At 39.9% G+C, this 15900-nt stretch overlaps 2 protein-coding genes across 5 annotated transcripts in view; one reads left to right on the forward strand and one right to left on the reverse strand.

Annotated features, from left to right (window-relative positions):
* Nucleotides 1-15900, forward strand: part of PSPC1 (paraspeckle component 1) — a 93187-nt gene that overhangs the window by 63807 nt on the left and 13480 nt on the right. Inside the window, exons 7-10 of one of the 3 annotated variants that reach the window (XR_003037429.2) lie at nucleotides 10446-10541; nucleotides 11166-11273; nucleotides 12349-12481; nucleotides 12879-13355. The gene's annotated coding sequence lies outside the window, so the exon portion shown is untranslated. Of the gene's footprint in view, nucleotides 1-10445; nucleotides 10542-11165; nucleotides 11274-12348; nucleotides 13356-15900 lie in introns of those variants that run through there. The other 2 variants (XR_009496602.1, XR_003037428.2) reach the window with 2 other exon arrangements.
* MPHOSPH8 (M-phase phosphoprotein 8) overlaps nucleotides 12389-15900 on the reverse strand; it is a 48024-nt gene continuing 44512 nt past the window's right edge. For both annotated transcript variants that reach the window (XM_002691851.7, XM_005213825.5), the window contains exon 14: nucleotides 12389-15578. In XM_002691851.7, the coding sequence (XP_002691897.2) occupies nucleotides 15537-15578 (42 nt within the window). In that variant the 3' untranslated portion in view covers nucleotides 12389-15536. The remainder of the gene's footprint in view (nucleotides 15579-15900) is intronic.

Here is a 15900-nt window from a genome sequence, read left to right on the forward strand (position 1 = left end):
CTTGTGCTGGGCTTATTAGAGTGTGTGTTCATGTGAAATAATCACCTGCTGTGTGCACAGTTCAGTGGCAGTGCTGGGGACACTTGGCAACTTGGTACAGTACACATGAAACCTGTTCAGAATTGTTACAGGGAGTTTGGAGAAGAGAAATGGAAATAAGATAAACTAGTTGGGAAGGATATGCATACTATGAATGAGAAGGGAATGTTTTTGTTCAGGGCAGGAGGGTTAGAGGACCCTTCAGAACATAAGGGGAGAGTTACTTCATGAGTGTGTCCAAGGTTTGGGGAGGTAGAGATGTCCTAGTATTGTCTCCAGGGTGAGTTGCATCTTGTTTCGGGAGCAGGTGGTATCAAAGAGGACTCTGTATGAACAAAGCTGTGTGAAGTGAGAAGTTAGCCAAAGTGAGAATGGAAAACTAGTCAGCTCTTACTCCATAATAACCATAAGGAATGTATTGGCAAGAGAGTAAGTCCTGAGATTTGTATCTCAAGGTTACCTGGATTGTGGAAGGACAACTTTGGTTAAACTCAGACTGCCGGCCAGACAGCTTGTTGAGATCAGGAAAAGGATTGGAGAGTAAAAGTAGGCATCAAACCAAGATATAGCATTGAATTACAGAATGATCAGAAGGTGGTGGTTAATTGAATGTTGGGGAGGTTATGTGGAAGAAAGGCAAGATTGACTGGTTTTGAACCCCAAGTCCGATATACCATTTTGGTGCCACCAACTTACAGGAACAGAGCAGTGAGGTCAGGATGGAGCTCTTCACGTTCTTGTGACATCTAGAAAGGGTGCTGAGTATGGAAAATCATTCAGCTTAGGAAATGATCTTGGCTTGAGAATTTTGACAGTCATCAACAGTGAGCACCAATTGATAAAGTGTGAAGCAGATAGTTGACCAGTGCACATGTATATAGTTTAGGGGCTGATACACCCTTCACACATCTCTGTGGATGTTTAGGTTTTGAACTTGAAGGCTTTGGTGAACTGAGTCTTATACTGGAATACAGCTAAACCTTTAAGGCTCCATAGAATACTGCCATTGTATTCATTAGAAATGCACACTTAAATAACTTACTTAATTCATACTTGGTTAATGGCCAGCATTAGACAGTGTGGAAACCAGAGGTGGAATAAGCCCTGTTTAGTGCAGGCTGTGTATTGTAGCAGCATTCAAGTCCTTGGAGACCTGGAAATTCTTTGTCACACCATTGTGTATTAGAAAGCATTAACATCTCATAAGGAGAAGGCAATGGCACCCCACTCCAGTACTCTTGCCAGGAAAATCCCATGGATGGAGGAGCCTGGTAGGCTGTAGTCCATGGGGTTGCACAGAGTCGGACACGACTGAGTGACTCCACTTTCACTTTTCACTTTCATGCATTGGAGAAGGAAATGGCAACCCACTCCAGTGTTCTTGCCTGGAGAATCCCAGGGACGGGGGAGCCTGGTGGGCTGCCGTCTATGGGGTCGCACAGAGTCAGACACGACTGAATCAACTTAGCAGCAGCGACATCTCATAAAAATCAAGAGGCCTTCAAATACTATTGATGCATAAACTAATTCAGTATATTGTGAGTTTTTGAATAATATGTATCTAATACACAAACACGGAGATCCAGATTGGTGCACAGTGAAACTTTCTTGCTACTGTCTACACATCACCCAGTTTCTCTGTCCAGGAGCAGCCATGGTCACAATTTCTTGTGCATCCATCTGGAAGGTTTTGTGCATTCACAGGCATGTTTGTTTACATTCTAAATACATATGCAAGCAACTACACACTCCTATTAATCATCTCACAATATTCTATTTTCAGTGTTCTAAATGATCCCTCACTCTTCTTATACTTATTGGTAGGTCATAGGTGTGTGTACCAGATCTTTTGGGGATAGTGTTTCATTGATTCTTTTTTTTTTCCCCGTTATATGCTTTGTAGCATGTTGTTGGGTACACAGAATAGAGACTGTGTGTGACTATGTCTGTAGGACATAGAGTACTAGGCCATAGGGTATGTGTGGTTTTGGGGTCTTCTTTTTTTTCTTTTGATTGTGCTGGGTCTTTGTTGCTATGTGGACTTTTTTTCTCTAGTTGTGGTGCTTGGTCTCCTCATTGCGGTGGCTTTTCTTGTTGAAGAGTATGGGCTCTAGGGCATGGGCTTCAGTAGAGAACATAGGCTCAGTAGTTGTGGCACAGGGACTTAGTTGCTTCGTGGCATGTGGTATCTTCTGAGATCAGGGAATGAACCCATGTTTCCTGCATTGGCAGGCAGATTGTTTACCACTGAGCCACCAGGGAAGCCCAGGTATGTGTGTTTTTAATGTTTTTTTTTCAGATGCTGCCTGTCCTTATTGTGGACAGTGGCAACTTAACGTTACCCCCAGCAGTCCTTAGCTGAGGGCATAAACTCAGTAAATGTCATATGTTGATAGGAAATAATGGCATCTTTGCAGGTGATGGTAAAAGTCTTGGAAGAGAAATTATATGATTGAACTGGGGAGAGCTAATGGGTCAGTGTATTAACAGTGGTGTGCTTGACTTGAAGTTCACTTCTTAAATAGCATGAGTAGGAAGAACTGGGAATTCTTTATTCTAGAAGAATCCTCCCTCTCTTTGCTGTTGTTAAAATTTCACTTTGAATTTAAAATCTGATATTACTTGGAAATACTGGAGGGGGAGATATACTTCATTTATAAGCCAAAAATGGTGGAGTCCCTAAGCTATATTTTAAGTTTTGTGTAAAATTAATAAAATGTTTAGAAACGCTTATGTTCATTCCCAAAGGATTGCAGTTTGTTATTCAATGAATTATTATATAAATTTAACATTATATAACAACGTGAAATGACTTTTTTAATTAAAAATTTTCTGTCTCTTAAGGTAGTAATAATTACATGTATGTTGTATACCCAAGGACTGAGTAGTTTGCTCTTTGAAACATTGGAATGTCCTTGGTCACAGGTCACTTTCCCAGTATCTACTGTCATATGAGTGTTCTCTCCATGGTGTTTGTTCCCTTATGTGTGGTGGTTATTAGTGCAGGTGAGCAGTGTTCTTGAACATGTGGTGTGGCCTTGCTGGTGCTGGGGCTGCAGCTGGGATCCACATCACTGGGGGTGGTGGGAGGGGGCGGGTTGTCCACTTAGCCAGGACAGCCCCGGAGGTTTTCCTGAGGAGAGGTGGCAGCTCTTGAGCTGATATGAATGACAGGAGGAGGGGGCTTGGGAGGTTAGAGGTTGAAGGTGAGCCCTGTTCAAGCTGAGGGGTACCATTTATAGCAAGGAAGGGACTGTGGCTGGAATTGAGTGAACCGAGGGTTCTTACCCCTCTTTCCTCCCATTTTTGTCTGACTGAAGCCCTCAACCATCCCATTCAGTGAAATTTTAGCACCACAGATAGCTGTTTGTGTATTGTATTTGTGCTTTATACATAAAATTTAAAATTTTTGCTGACCAACTAATTTTCTCCCTCTTGGGAGCAGTTCTGGCCTATTGAGAACACAAGTCTAGAGCCACGTATGTGGAGGCCACGAGACTCTTACTTGAAATGAGAAGCCAGAGAAAAGGCTTGGGCCGGGCCGGGCAGTGATGGGACCTGGTTTGTGCTAACAAAGGTCCAAAGCTATGGTTTTTCCAGTACTGATGTATGGATGTGAGAGTCGAACTATAAAGAAAGCTGAGTGCTGAAGAATTGATGCTTTTGAACTGTGGTATTGAATGAAGAATACTCTTGAGAGTTCCCAAGCAAGGGGATCCAACCAGTCCATCCTAAAGGAGATCAGTCCTGAATATTCATTGGAAGGACTGATGCTGAAACTGAAACTCCAATACTTTGGCCACCTGATGTGAAGAACTGACTCACTGGAAAAGACCTTGATGCTGGGAAAGATTAAAGGTGAGAGGAGAAGGGGACAACGGGATGAGATGGTTGGATGGCATCACCGACTCAATGGACATGAGTTTGAGTAAGCTCCAGGAGTTGGTGATGGACAGATAAGCCTGGCATGCTGCTGTCCATGGGGTCGCAAAGAGTTGGACATGTCTGAGCAACTGAACTGACCTGACCTGAAAGGCTTGTAGCAGCTGATGAAGGACTTGACTGAAGGAGAGCCCAGGATGCAAGCAACAGGCAGACCAATGACAAGTAAAGAGAAGGGAAGGGGAGCTGGGCTTGGTCCACATAGGCTTTCGATGACTCAGATGCAGTGGGCTCAGCTTTGATGGTCATCAAAGGTGTCTACTGTTGAGGGGAGCTCATCTTTGGGCCTCAGTGAGGTTTAGCCAGGAAACGACAGAGTGTGGAGTCTGATTTTCATCCTTGAAGCCATTTAAATTTTCTATTTTTCAGTCACTTGGATGTAGCTAGATGATCCCACACACACAAATTGAGAATGTTCAAAACTCCAGATTTGTTTCAACTTTTTGTTTTGTCTCAGCAGGAACGTGCCCCTATATCTTATTTCTTTTGTTCCAGACTTTTCTGGGATGGGAAAAGGGGGGATCTGTTTAAAAGCCTGCCTTCTCTTTTGTTGTTTTACCGCAGTAGCAGTGTTCATGCATTAGTACGTGTACAGTTTAAGTTGAATACTGTTTGGAGTAAAGTGGTTCTGGAGCAGTTTATGGAGGGACACTGGTATGAGTTGAGGCTCTTACGGGGTTCTTGCTGCCCTGCCCACCTCGCTTTGTGAAATCAGTTAGCAGGCAACTTTCTAGGCTCTCACTGGAGTTCTTGGAAGTCACAGTGAGATATTTTTAATATGTCTTTATAAGTCCTCATGGTGACCAAAAAGGGGAAATACGATAGCATATATAGTCTAAAAAGGTACTCAAGGGAGTGCCGAAGTGCCCACACATTTCTGTAGTTCCTGTGGTGCTTTGTGAAGGGTTGTGGAGTCGTTGGCCAAGTGGTGGGACATCAAGCAGCCCTCCTAGCATTTGCTGAGGTGAGCATGTTGCATGTTCAGATGTTGTGGAGACATAAAAAGTTTGAGAAATGAGATTTATGATGGATGATTTTACGTTTAAAAAAAAAAAAAAGCCTTGTTTTAATGTTTTCTAGTCATCTAGTTTGCAGAGTGTGCATTTCTCAAACTCCCCAATAATCAAAAAAATTTTGTGCTTTTAAAAAATGTGACACAGGATTTTTGAAAATCTCTCCCATTTTTAGACTTTTCAGCCCCCCCTTCTTTTTTTCTTCTGAAGAAATGGTTGGAATCTTGTGCAGTGCTTATGAACAGAGCATTAAGACATTTAACCACCTCAGTGTATTGAGTTGGCCAAAAAGTTCATTTAGATTTTTTTCTGTAAGCTATTATGGAGAACCCAAACAGACGTTTTTTTCGCCTGCCGAATTTTCAGGGAAATACTGTTTGGGACACACTAATTCAGCAGTTCCCGTGAGAGGGGCTTGGTAGGTGGCACCCAGAGTGAAAGAGTGTCTCTGAGATGGTGACCCTCCAGCCACCTCACTAAGGTTGCTCAGCACCTATTTCCACCTTGTATTTAAGTAGATGATCAACTCACAACAGTGCACATTAAACTTGTTTGATGTTTTGGGGTTGCAAGAGAGTCGGACACAACTGAGCAACTAAAGAACGACGTCTCCTAAGTACAGCATTGTGATATTATTCACTGCATATGAATGCGTAATGGGTTCTGCAAGAAATGCTTTTCCTAGTTTGTTCATTTACATGGTATCTTCAATGTTAAATGCTGTGTTTAAGTGGTTTGAAGTATATGTTGAAATAACTGTTGACTGTCATTTGATAGTTCATTCTTTTTCCTTTTCATTATATGTGAACATGGTTAATTTGTGAAGTAACTACTGTGGGATTCTTTGTGACAGTAATGTATTTGGAATATTGAATTTTTAAAGAAAACAGTGGAGGCTGAACAAGTAATGTCATCTTGAGCAAAAAACACAGTTTATTGTTGCTGTAGCTGAACTTGCTTTTAAAACTTAACCTGAGTATACGACCACAGAGGCTGGTTTTCTTTGGCTTTTTTGGGGAGGGCACTTGAGAAATACTATCACAACCCGATAATGCTGCTGGGCTTTTTCCCTTTAAAATTTCATTTTTTTGCTGTGCTGAGTCTTCCTTGCTGCATGTGTTTTTTTTTTAGTTCCAAAGAGCAGGGGCTGTCCTCCAGTTGGAGTGCATGGGCTTCTCTGTGGAGCACAGGCTCTGGCGTGCGTAGGCTACAGTAGTTGCAGCTTGTGAGCTCCGGTGTGTGGTACAGGGGCTTAGCTGCCCTGAGGCCTGTGGGTTTTCCCAGACCAGGGGTTGAACCGGTGTCCTCTACATTGGCTGGCAGATTCTTAACTACAGGACCATCAGTAAAGTCCCTGGATTTTTTTTTTTTTTCACTTTTGTTTTGAAGAGTTTTGGTTTCTTTGTTTTGGGTTTTTTTTTTTTTTTTAACTTAAAATGCCTTGTAGGAATTTGGAAACATAATTAAGTTTGACAATTTTCAGTGGTGTTTTTCAATTCCAAGGTCTTTCTTTCTCTCATGACAATCGATTTTGCACATATGGCAGACACATACAAATCTGGGCTCTTCATAAAACTGCTATGAATGTTCTTCTGCAAATTAGTTACACATTTCATTTTTCATGGGGAAAATACCTAAGGGTGGAGTTGCTGAGTGTTGCGTATGAAACAGCCAAGCAGTTTTCCAGAGTTGCTTGGCCTTGCAGCCCGAGCAGTGATGATGCCTACAGCTCTGTATCCATGCCAGCATCAGTCCTGTTGGTATTCACTGTTGAGATGCAGGCACATTATGTTTCCCTAGTAACTTCTCATGTTGATTATCTTTTCAGATAGTTTTGGCCATTAAGGTACCTTTTTAGTGAAGCACATTTGCCTTTCTTTTACCATACTTTTAACTGCTGTTTACAACTAGGTTGTGTAAGTTTCATTACTAGTTGATATAAAACTCACTGATCTGTGTATATAACCTATGAGATAATATATATGTATATTTTAAGTACAGATAGCTTTTAGAATTCTGAAAAGCCAGATGATGTTGGGAATCCAAAATTGAATGTTTTTATTACATATTTTTGTATAATGCCAGCTGAAAGATGAAACTTATTAGTTGAAAAAATCTTACGGTGTGATATCTTCTGTCATGATAACATGGGTGGAAGATCCATGAACCTGATAGAAAGTCAAAGCCTTAGAGTTTTTAAGTTTTATTGCAGATTTTCAATCCAGAAGTCATGAAAATTAGAGTCATGTTGAAAAAATGTCTACCTTCTGATGAATTCAGTCAATTTAAGGTGTATTTTCTTGTATCATGTGTTCATCAATTGAAATTGTATTACATCAAAAAGCAGGAAGAACTTGTAAATATATATATTGTTATGTTTTTAACAGATTTACTGCTTTTACGTTTTCTTGGAAAATAATGACTTCTGAATTTTTGGTATACTGTTCTCTTAATCACAAACCATTTCTCTATAATCTCTGAAGACATATTCTTTGTTGCTTAAAGAGAATGTATTAGGTAACAGAATGAGATTACTTCAGTAAAGAGTACAGTACATATTTTGCCTGTTGTAAATTGCCTTTGGTTTATTGTTTTTGTGGCCATTATTGTGGTGTCTTTGCCATCAAGGCCGAGGATCATGTTTGGTTCTGCATAAGATCACAGAGGGTGACAATCATGAGGATGTCCCGTTCTCCATAACTACGAACTTCAGAATTTCTCAGAAGGCGTTTGCGAGCTTGCTAATAAAGAATGTGATTCCTTTATGGTTCAATACCACAGGAGTCTGCTCCAGAGGAGAACATTACCTTTGGGGGTGATTTCTGGCAAGGTATTATTTTTCACCATGAGCCATTATTAAAATCCTGTTTATTCAGTTTTTACAATTCATGTGTTGTAATTGGAAGACCTTTGTAGAGTATTCCTCAACCTCCATACTTGTTGAATTATGTAGTATTTATCTTCCATAGTAATTTCTTGCAATGTACTATTATTTATATGTAATTTATATAATAGACTATGTAATAATGATTGACTTGTATTAACTCAGCGGAAAATGAGAATGTGAGTACTCAATCTCATTGGTACATAGTTGACTGTTAAGAATATGCCTTCTGTATTTTTAATGTTTGTTTCTTTGAGAAAAGTCATCAGAAAAGTACATGTGGTATCGGCCATTCACATTTCTGACTATGTGAAAAAAATCTTACGGTGTGGTTGGAGTCATTTTTGTTTTCACTGTTACCAGCCATTTCAGATGTACTGGAATGGAATGTAAAATCAAACATTAATTCTCACACAGCTTTTTTTTTTTTTAAAGTAACTCTGCCTATGACTTAAAAAAATATTTATGGGTGCTTTGTGCTGGCAAGTGGGGGCTAGTCTTCGTTGCAGTACTCGGACTTCTCATCGTGGTGGCTTCTCTCTTGAAGCACGTGGGCTCAGTATTTGTGGTACGAGAGCTTAGGTGCTCTGTAGCATATGGAATATTCCCAGACCAGGGATCAAACCTGTGTGCCTTGCATTTGCAGGCAGATTCCTATGCACTGTGAAGACCTTACAAAGTTCTGACTGAGCCTTTTATCCTAAAATTAAAAACGGACCACGTTTGTCACATAGTTTTTGTATAGTTACAGCTTCAGGTTTTAGTTAAAGACTTTTCCTAGGGAATTCTCTCACAGTCCAGTGGTTAGGACTTGGCAGTTTCACTGACGGTCCTGGGTTTGTTGTTTGGTTGGGGAACTAATTTCCCACAAGCCTTGTGGCACTGTGAAAAAAATTATTTTTATTTAAATACAATTTTTGGTTGATCTTCACATTTTGAATATTCCTCAGGATCAGAACATATTAAAAGTATATCAAACTTCTACATCTCCTCAGATTCCTAACTCTAAATTATGAGCATCACTGAATGGATGTGGGTAGCAGGACACCTGTGTGTCTTACTGGTATTGGTTACAACCCAGTGCAGAGTAAATCTGGCCACATTTGGTATGAGACTACGTCATTATTTTAGTTTTTGTTTTTTTGTCTGTGCTGGGTCTTCGATGGTGTGTAGGCTTTCTCTAGTTGTGGCGAGTGGGGGCTATTCTCTGGTTGCAGAGTACCAGCTCTAAGGTGGGTGGGCTTCAGTAGTTGTGGCACACACAGGCTTAGTTGCCTCAGGACATGTGGGACTTCCAGACCAGGAATCGAACCTGTGTCCTGTGCATTGGCAGTGGATTCTTAACCACTGTACCACCAAGGAATCCCAGAGACTACTTCTTTAAACAACTCTAGTGATTGTTTTTTAATATTGAATTAAAGGATTAAGGTAAACCACCCTTTTTAAGACTGCCAACTAGCAGTTTCTAAATTCTGGAGAGTACCTTTTTAGTTTTCAGTGTAGTTAGTGCTTTGCAAAATTTGTGGGTTCACTGAAGATAATTAAAATCTTTAGTAGTCCTGGTGTCATTGTGTCTGTAAGAGTTAAGTAATGCGGGTGTCCATTTTGATTTATTTCCATTTTTCTTCTCATCCTTGATTTTACCAAAGGTTAATATATATAGGTAATACAGTTATAAAACTAATGTAGAATGCTAGTTGCAGATGGAAATAATATAAAACATAATTTTTGTTGATTTATGGCATGCTTTGCTTGAAAATATATTTAAGGTTCTTAAACTGGGACTATGGAGTTGGCTGTGAGCCTGTTGCACACCCAGGATTTTCACATAATTTTTGCATGCTTTTTGCAGGGAGGGTGATACTTCATCCAATTCTCAGGTAATTTGAGACCTAAACGGGTTTGAAAAGTACCAGTTGAGGATAGTTACTTCTGGTATATTTGGGTCACTAGTAGTAGTGAGCCTAAAACTAGTTATTTACTTCTCAATTATAATTGTGTACTACGGAACTAGTATTTCAGGGATGCTATTAAGACACACTTCATACGGATGAGGTAACAATAAACACAAACTGTACCCCAGCAGAAAACCTGGAGTGCATGCTGTCTTGGTAGGTAAGAAGTCATCTGATGGAGCACAGCAGGTTTTGTGTGCCCTACCTTGGAACAAGCCGAATAACATTTTGTAGATAGGATAGGAATCGGGATCCTATGTAGGATTTTGTATTACAAGCATCACAGGGCTGTGATGAGGGACCAGCAGTCCAGACAAGAGGACCTATCTATGGAAGATGAAAACAGGACACTTTACCATCTAGGATTGAAGTGTTTTCTCTGCTGCTGAAACACAAAATTGAGCAGAATTTTAAGTCAGTTGATGTTCTTTGACGAAACAAAGAAACAATCTTGACTGAATGGACATAATCAGATGAGGTAGAGATTTAAATGGCGTCTTGGTGGAACTTAATTACTGTCGTGGACTGTGGGAAATGAGATAACACATGGTTTTTAATTGATCATTTAAACTTGTTTTTAAATGGCTAAATCGGATTTTATTGTAATCCTAGGAGAAAAGGAAACATGGATGAAGCTACCTGAAATTTGGCTTCCTGTGTGAGCCCAAAGTTGAGAGCTGAGGAAAACCTGCCAGAGTTTCCTTTCAGGTCAGCCAGCACTTGCAGTCACCACTGCTTTCATCTTCCCGATGCCAGGATTTGCTGAATGACTTGGTCCATGTGTTAGCATTAGTACAACAGTTTATGGGCGAGTTGAAACCTGTGCTTCTCTGTCTTTGTATGTGATTCAGAGGGTTGCTGCTCTTTTCTTTGTGGAAGATTTGAGGTTATTTTTAGCTCCAATTTCCCCCACTGGTAGTAATATACTGATTAGTCTTTAGGCGAGACTGGACAGGGAATAGAAATGCAATAAACAGGGTCCTATTTATGCAGAAAAAAGTTCCTCCTGTTTTCTAGTCATTCTCAGCCTAAAATTTTAGTCTTGTGTCCCTTAGGAAAGCGTATAATCTTAAAAATGACTCAACATCGTCAACTCAGATTCAACCTGGGACATGAACTCCGTTTTTTCCCTTGCTGCTTTCCACCTTTGAAAGAGGATTTTAGAAACAGATTTTCGAATATTTTTAAAAATTATAAAGTTCTTTAGAGTCATTATGATGACAACCGTCATGAATGGTATATTGTCATCCTAATAGATCCCAAAAGTATTAAGGATATTTTTTCCCTCACCCACACCCCTAATCTGGTGATTTTAATCTGTTCTTGTTACAGTGGTCTTGGGGAGCAGGAACCTCAGCCTTTCTTGATTATCGCTTGTGAGATGAGACTGATGACATCAGAGCACTGGCTTAATAGGGTCCCAGGGGATCTGCATCCACAGTGAGTGAGCAGCACTGACCGGGGCCACACTTTTGGGAAATGTCACCTTTTCAAAGCATCTGAGGTCTCATGGACACACAATATGACAGCTGTTTATCCAGCCCTGGAATTACATTGGGTTGTTGTTCTTGAAGCTCCGAGTCAGAATCATTATCACCTGGAAACTTCCTGGAAATGCCAATTCCCAGCTCTACACATTGTCTACTGAACAGGATCTTGCAGGGGGTGGGGGGTGGTGTGTGGTGGGATCCAGCAGTTTAAAAAAATTTTGAACACACCACATGGCTTATTGGGATTTCAGGTCACTGACCAAGGCATGGTAGTGAAGGCACTGATTCTTAAGCTCTAGACCAAGGAGCTCTACCCTGCTGCCCCCTTTAAAAATAATGTTTTACTTTTAAAAACCCTTTTTTTACTGATCAATTATAATTTATAATTGCCCTTTGAAAATAGGTTTACAGAGAATTACTTTATACTCTGGGCATTTTGTTGGCATTAAATTTTCAAAGTGTTTTAGTACGTAGGTTCCTTACTTAAGTAAAAAAAATACAGGTAAGAAAAAAACCCGTATGTACATAGGCCAACTGTGCTATGATGCTGAAGATATGGTTTTATATGGCCAATCTACTGCTTTTCATTCCAGACTTTAGTTTCTGGTCAGTGAAAAGAAACTTCATTCAAGGAAAACAGTAACTTTGACAGTTAAATAAAATGGAAGATGTATATTTAATTCTAGAAGAAGGAAGAAGTGTCTTATTTTTCTGTCAGAAATCATACAACAGACTGCTGGGCCCCACTCTGCTGGGCCCCACTCTGTGACTTAAAGGCCCAAGAATTTTCCTTTCTTAACAAGGTGGTGCTGCTCTGGGCTAGGGACCTGGTTTTCCAAACTCTTAAGGTACTTTTAATCTCTGTATACGAGTTCACAACAAAATACTAGTTTTATAGGTCAAGTATGACTTCAGGTGTTGAATTCTATCCCAGCAAATTATTTGTAACAGAAACCTTATTTTTTCTTTAGAAAATATATACTATTACTATTTTTTAACAATGAATTTACTTTTTTTCCCCCCAGGTGAAATCATTCTGTGGGAGAAATTCATGACAAGGAGAAATGAGCCAGAAGAATTTTGTTTTATTTTGCAATTTATTACCACTCCATTATAAACAACCTGTGGATAGATGAGCAGTCATGACACTTTATCCAGGTTTGTTTTCCTCAATTGTATACCTTCCCCTGGCACACTGACTGACTACCACAGACCCAGCCCCTACCCCCTGGAACTAGAAATTGTTGTAGGTTTTAAAAAAAAGAAAAAAATACCCCAAGTAACCTACAATTTTGGGTTAGTCCCCAAGACAAAGGAACTACTTATAAGAAATTTTTCTTTGTTCAAGTGAGAAGAATCATGTTTTTACTGACATGTATCTTGGCCCAAGGGAAGGAAGTAGTGAGACATGAATCAAGACAGACTGTGGTAGAGCTTCTGCAAGTCAGCTTCTTCCACAAAATGATGGCAGACAGGAGGGTGGTTCTTGGGGAGCTCAGGGTGAGTGTGTCTTGACTAGATTGTGGACCTCACCGTTATTATTACCATTTTCCAGCCCACGAGTAAAGCTCTTTTGTACCAGTTGGAAGAAGTCAGGCCTGGAAACGCCAGGTTTGCCTGGAAAAGAGCTTCATCGCCTGCAGGTTGGCAGAGGGAAGTGGTGTAGACGCCCTCAGTGTCCTGAGCTTACCTAGCAATGTTTTTCAGAATAACTTAAAAGGGTTTGTACTGTATTATGCTGTGAAACAGATTTTACTGCATTCATGAAATTTTTCTAAATTCTCAAAGACTTTATATATTTGTCCATGTGGGATCTTAATTCCCTGATTGGGAATTGAACCTGCACCCACTGCATTGGAAGCATGGAGTCTTAACCATTGGACTGCCAGGCAAGTCCCAAAATTTTCTGAATTCTTATTTTGTAAATCATGTTTTGTTATTCCCTAACCCTAACCCTAAAACACACTAAAGTCTGTCAACTTTCTGTATGCTAAAGTCTTACTACTAAATAAACTAGCAAATTTTCATATGACTTAAATCTGGAAGTGTAACAGTTCCAAGTAGAATTTTAAAAGTAGCACTTGAGCTTCAAATTTAAACTTCCTGACATTCCACTTACTTAAGGAGTTAAGATGAGAATGTCTAGCAAAGGCAGTAACTCCCCATCCAGCCATACTTCAGCATTTATTGGTAGGTATATTAGGTACTTTTCTTTGGTGCTGGTACCCTAAACAAGGATGTATAATGTGCTTTCTGTTGGAGTCACATTCATGAGAGTTGCCCAGTTCTCTGATGAGTTAAACTGACAACCCAATTTTGCATTATGTTCTTACCTCAGTATATACACTACTAAGTCGCTTCAGTCGTGTCCGACTCTGTGTGACCCCAGAGATGGTAGCCCACCAGGCTCCCCCGTCCCTGGGATTCTCCAGGCAAGAACACTGGAGTGGGTTGCCATTTCCTTCTCCCAGTATATACACTGGAAAGTAGTAATTGCTGAGGAGTCAAGGTTTTTAGAGTTAAGAGAAAACTGAAGTAGAAAAATGTGTACTAATGGCTCTTCAGTGAATCTGGATAATGAGCAATGCAATCCCATTATAGTTGAGATCTCCTGTGGCCCTAAGCTCAGTTGTAGTTATGGGGCTTGAGATGGCTTTGGTTTCTACTCAATAGTAGTAGCAGCAAATCTGCAAACCTTTGATAAGGTACTGCTTGAGAATTGGGTTTTTCAGAGCAATCATTATATACATATATGGAAATATTAACTGAAGGATCTGATCTAATCAGCTGCCTTGTCAGTTGGCAGTTGAGAGGTTCAAGACCTCATCATCCTTAAGCCACAAGGGTCAGAATTTCCCCACCCAAGAGCACATCTGCTTAGGTTCACCTACTATAGAGAGAAGTGAGTTTAGATGAAAACAACTATATTAACCTGCATGGCTCTACAAGTGGTTATATTCCCAGTGCTCTTGTAAAGGTGTGCTCTTATGATAACAGGAATGTTCTTTAAAAACTCACTTCTCTTACAATCCTGGACAAAGTGCACTGCTGCTGACACAGATCTCGCAGCTGTGAAGTCAGATGCAGAGGAGTACAGGATCCAATACAGTTGAAAAGTCTAACGCAGGTATTACTATTGCTAAACCAGACATTCCAGACATTTCACATCACCTTTTTGCTGAAGTCCTGAGACTTGAGATAGAAAACAGACAAACATTGTATTTTATTGAGGACACTATAGGAAAAGTCAGTTTAACCCTGAAATGTCTATACAGTGTATGTGGTTTGCTCTAAGTATCCACAAGTTCTGCCTGAGTCTAGGGCAGAAAAAAGTTCCCCTAAAGCACACCAGGAACCCTCTACATAGAATTAACATTAACACCTAGCATTTACTTTGTTTTAGGTACTGTTAGTCCAGAGATGATTGAAAGTAAAAGGTGCGACTCAAACGGGTTAAATGCAGGTACAACATCATTTCATGTAAAGAACTAGAGCATCTTGGATCTTGGTATCTGACAGGGTTCTGGAACCCAGACATTTCTGAAAATTTTTCATTAAAATTTAACTCAATTATAAAACCAATCGAACTTAATGATTTTATACATTTCAATAATCCAGACATCTTGGTTTATTAGTTTGCCAAATGTTTCTTGAAAGAATGGAAGCATTAGCCCCGTGGGAAATCACTTGACTGGAGGCACAGTGTGGCTGGGCTGTCACTTACTCAGGATTGATGTCAACAGCTTGTTGGAAAGGTCAAACCTTCAACCTTCGTGTTTTTTTAAGATTCGTCCTACTTTGAGGGCTGCAAACTCATACCTTATCTTAGTGCCTGGATAACTTAATGTAACATTCCTGCTGGGGTTTTTTAACACAAAAATTCACTAGGGCTAGTAAAAAAAAATTTCAAGTTAAAAAAAAAAAGTTTTAATTTTCTTAAATAATCCTCATATGTACCATTCCACATTGTGGAAAAACATAGTCTGGACACAACACTGAGACTCAGAACACTTGCACAAATACTTACAGCTGTGTTTTATGTTAGACCCACTGTGTCCCATCTCAACAGACTGTAACAGATGACTGGCCTTCAATGCAAGAGGCTTACAGAAGAAACTTTAAATTTGGAAATATTAGCTGTGCCAGAATTCCAAACTGCTTCAAAGAGTATTTAGAAATAGGTCTTAAGAGAAACTCTTCCAATTCTTTCTGGTCACTGTAGCTGTACTCTGTATGCACCTATTAGCAACTTAACCTGTTGAAAGGAAAAAAAAAAAACCAGGATATATTTCTAGTTTTCCTTAGTTAGAAGAGAGGGGGAAAAAACCCTGTCTCTTTGGCAGGACTCTCAAATTGGTTATCGGTGTAGTGGATAGAGTACCATTATTTTAATTAAAGATCCAAGTACTTGAATTTTTAGGTTACTCCCTTATTCAGTCTAGCTAGTGATCATACACGTGGAAAATTAGGTATCACAGTATAGAACATCCCCTACGGCTGTGTTCCATGGACATCAAGAGGGTTGAGCCCATCTCAGATCCAGGCAGGAACACCCGAGCAGTGACAATAGATGCAAG

Source organism: Bos taurus, chromosome 12, assembly GCF_002263795.3.
Source record: "Bos taurus isolate L1 Dominette 01449 registration number 42190680 breed Hereford chromosome 12, ARS-UCD2.0, whole genome shotgun sequence".
Taxonomy (NCBI): domain Eukaryota; kingdom Metazoa; phylum Chordata; class Mammalia; order Artiodactyla; family Bovidae; genus Bos; species Bos taurus.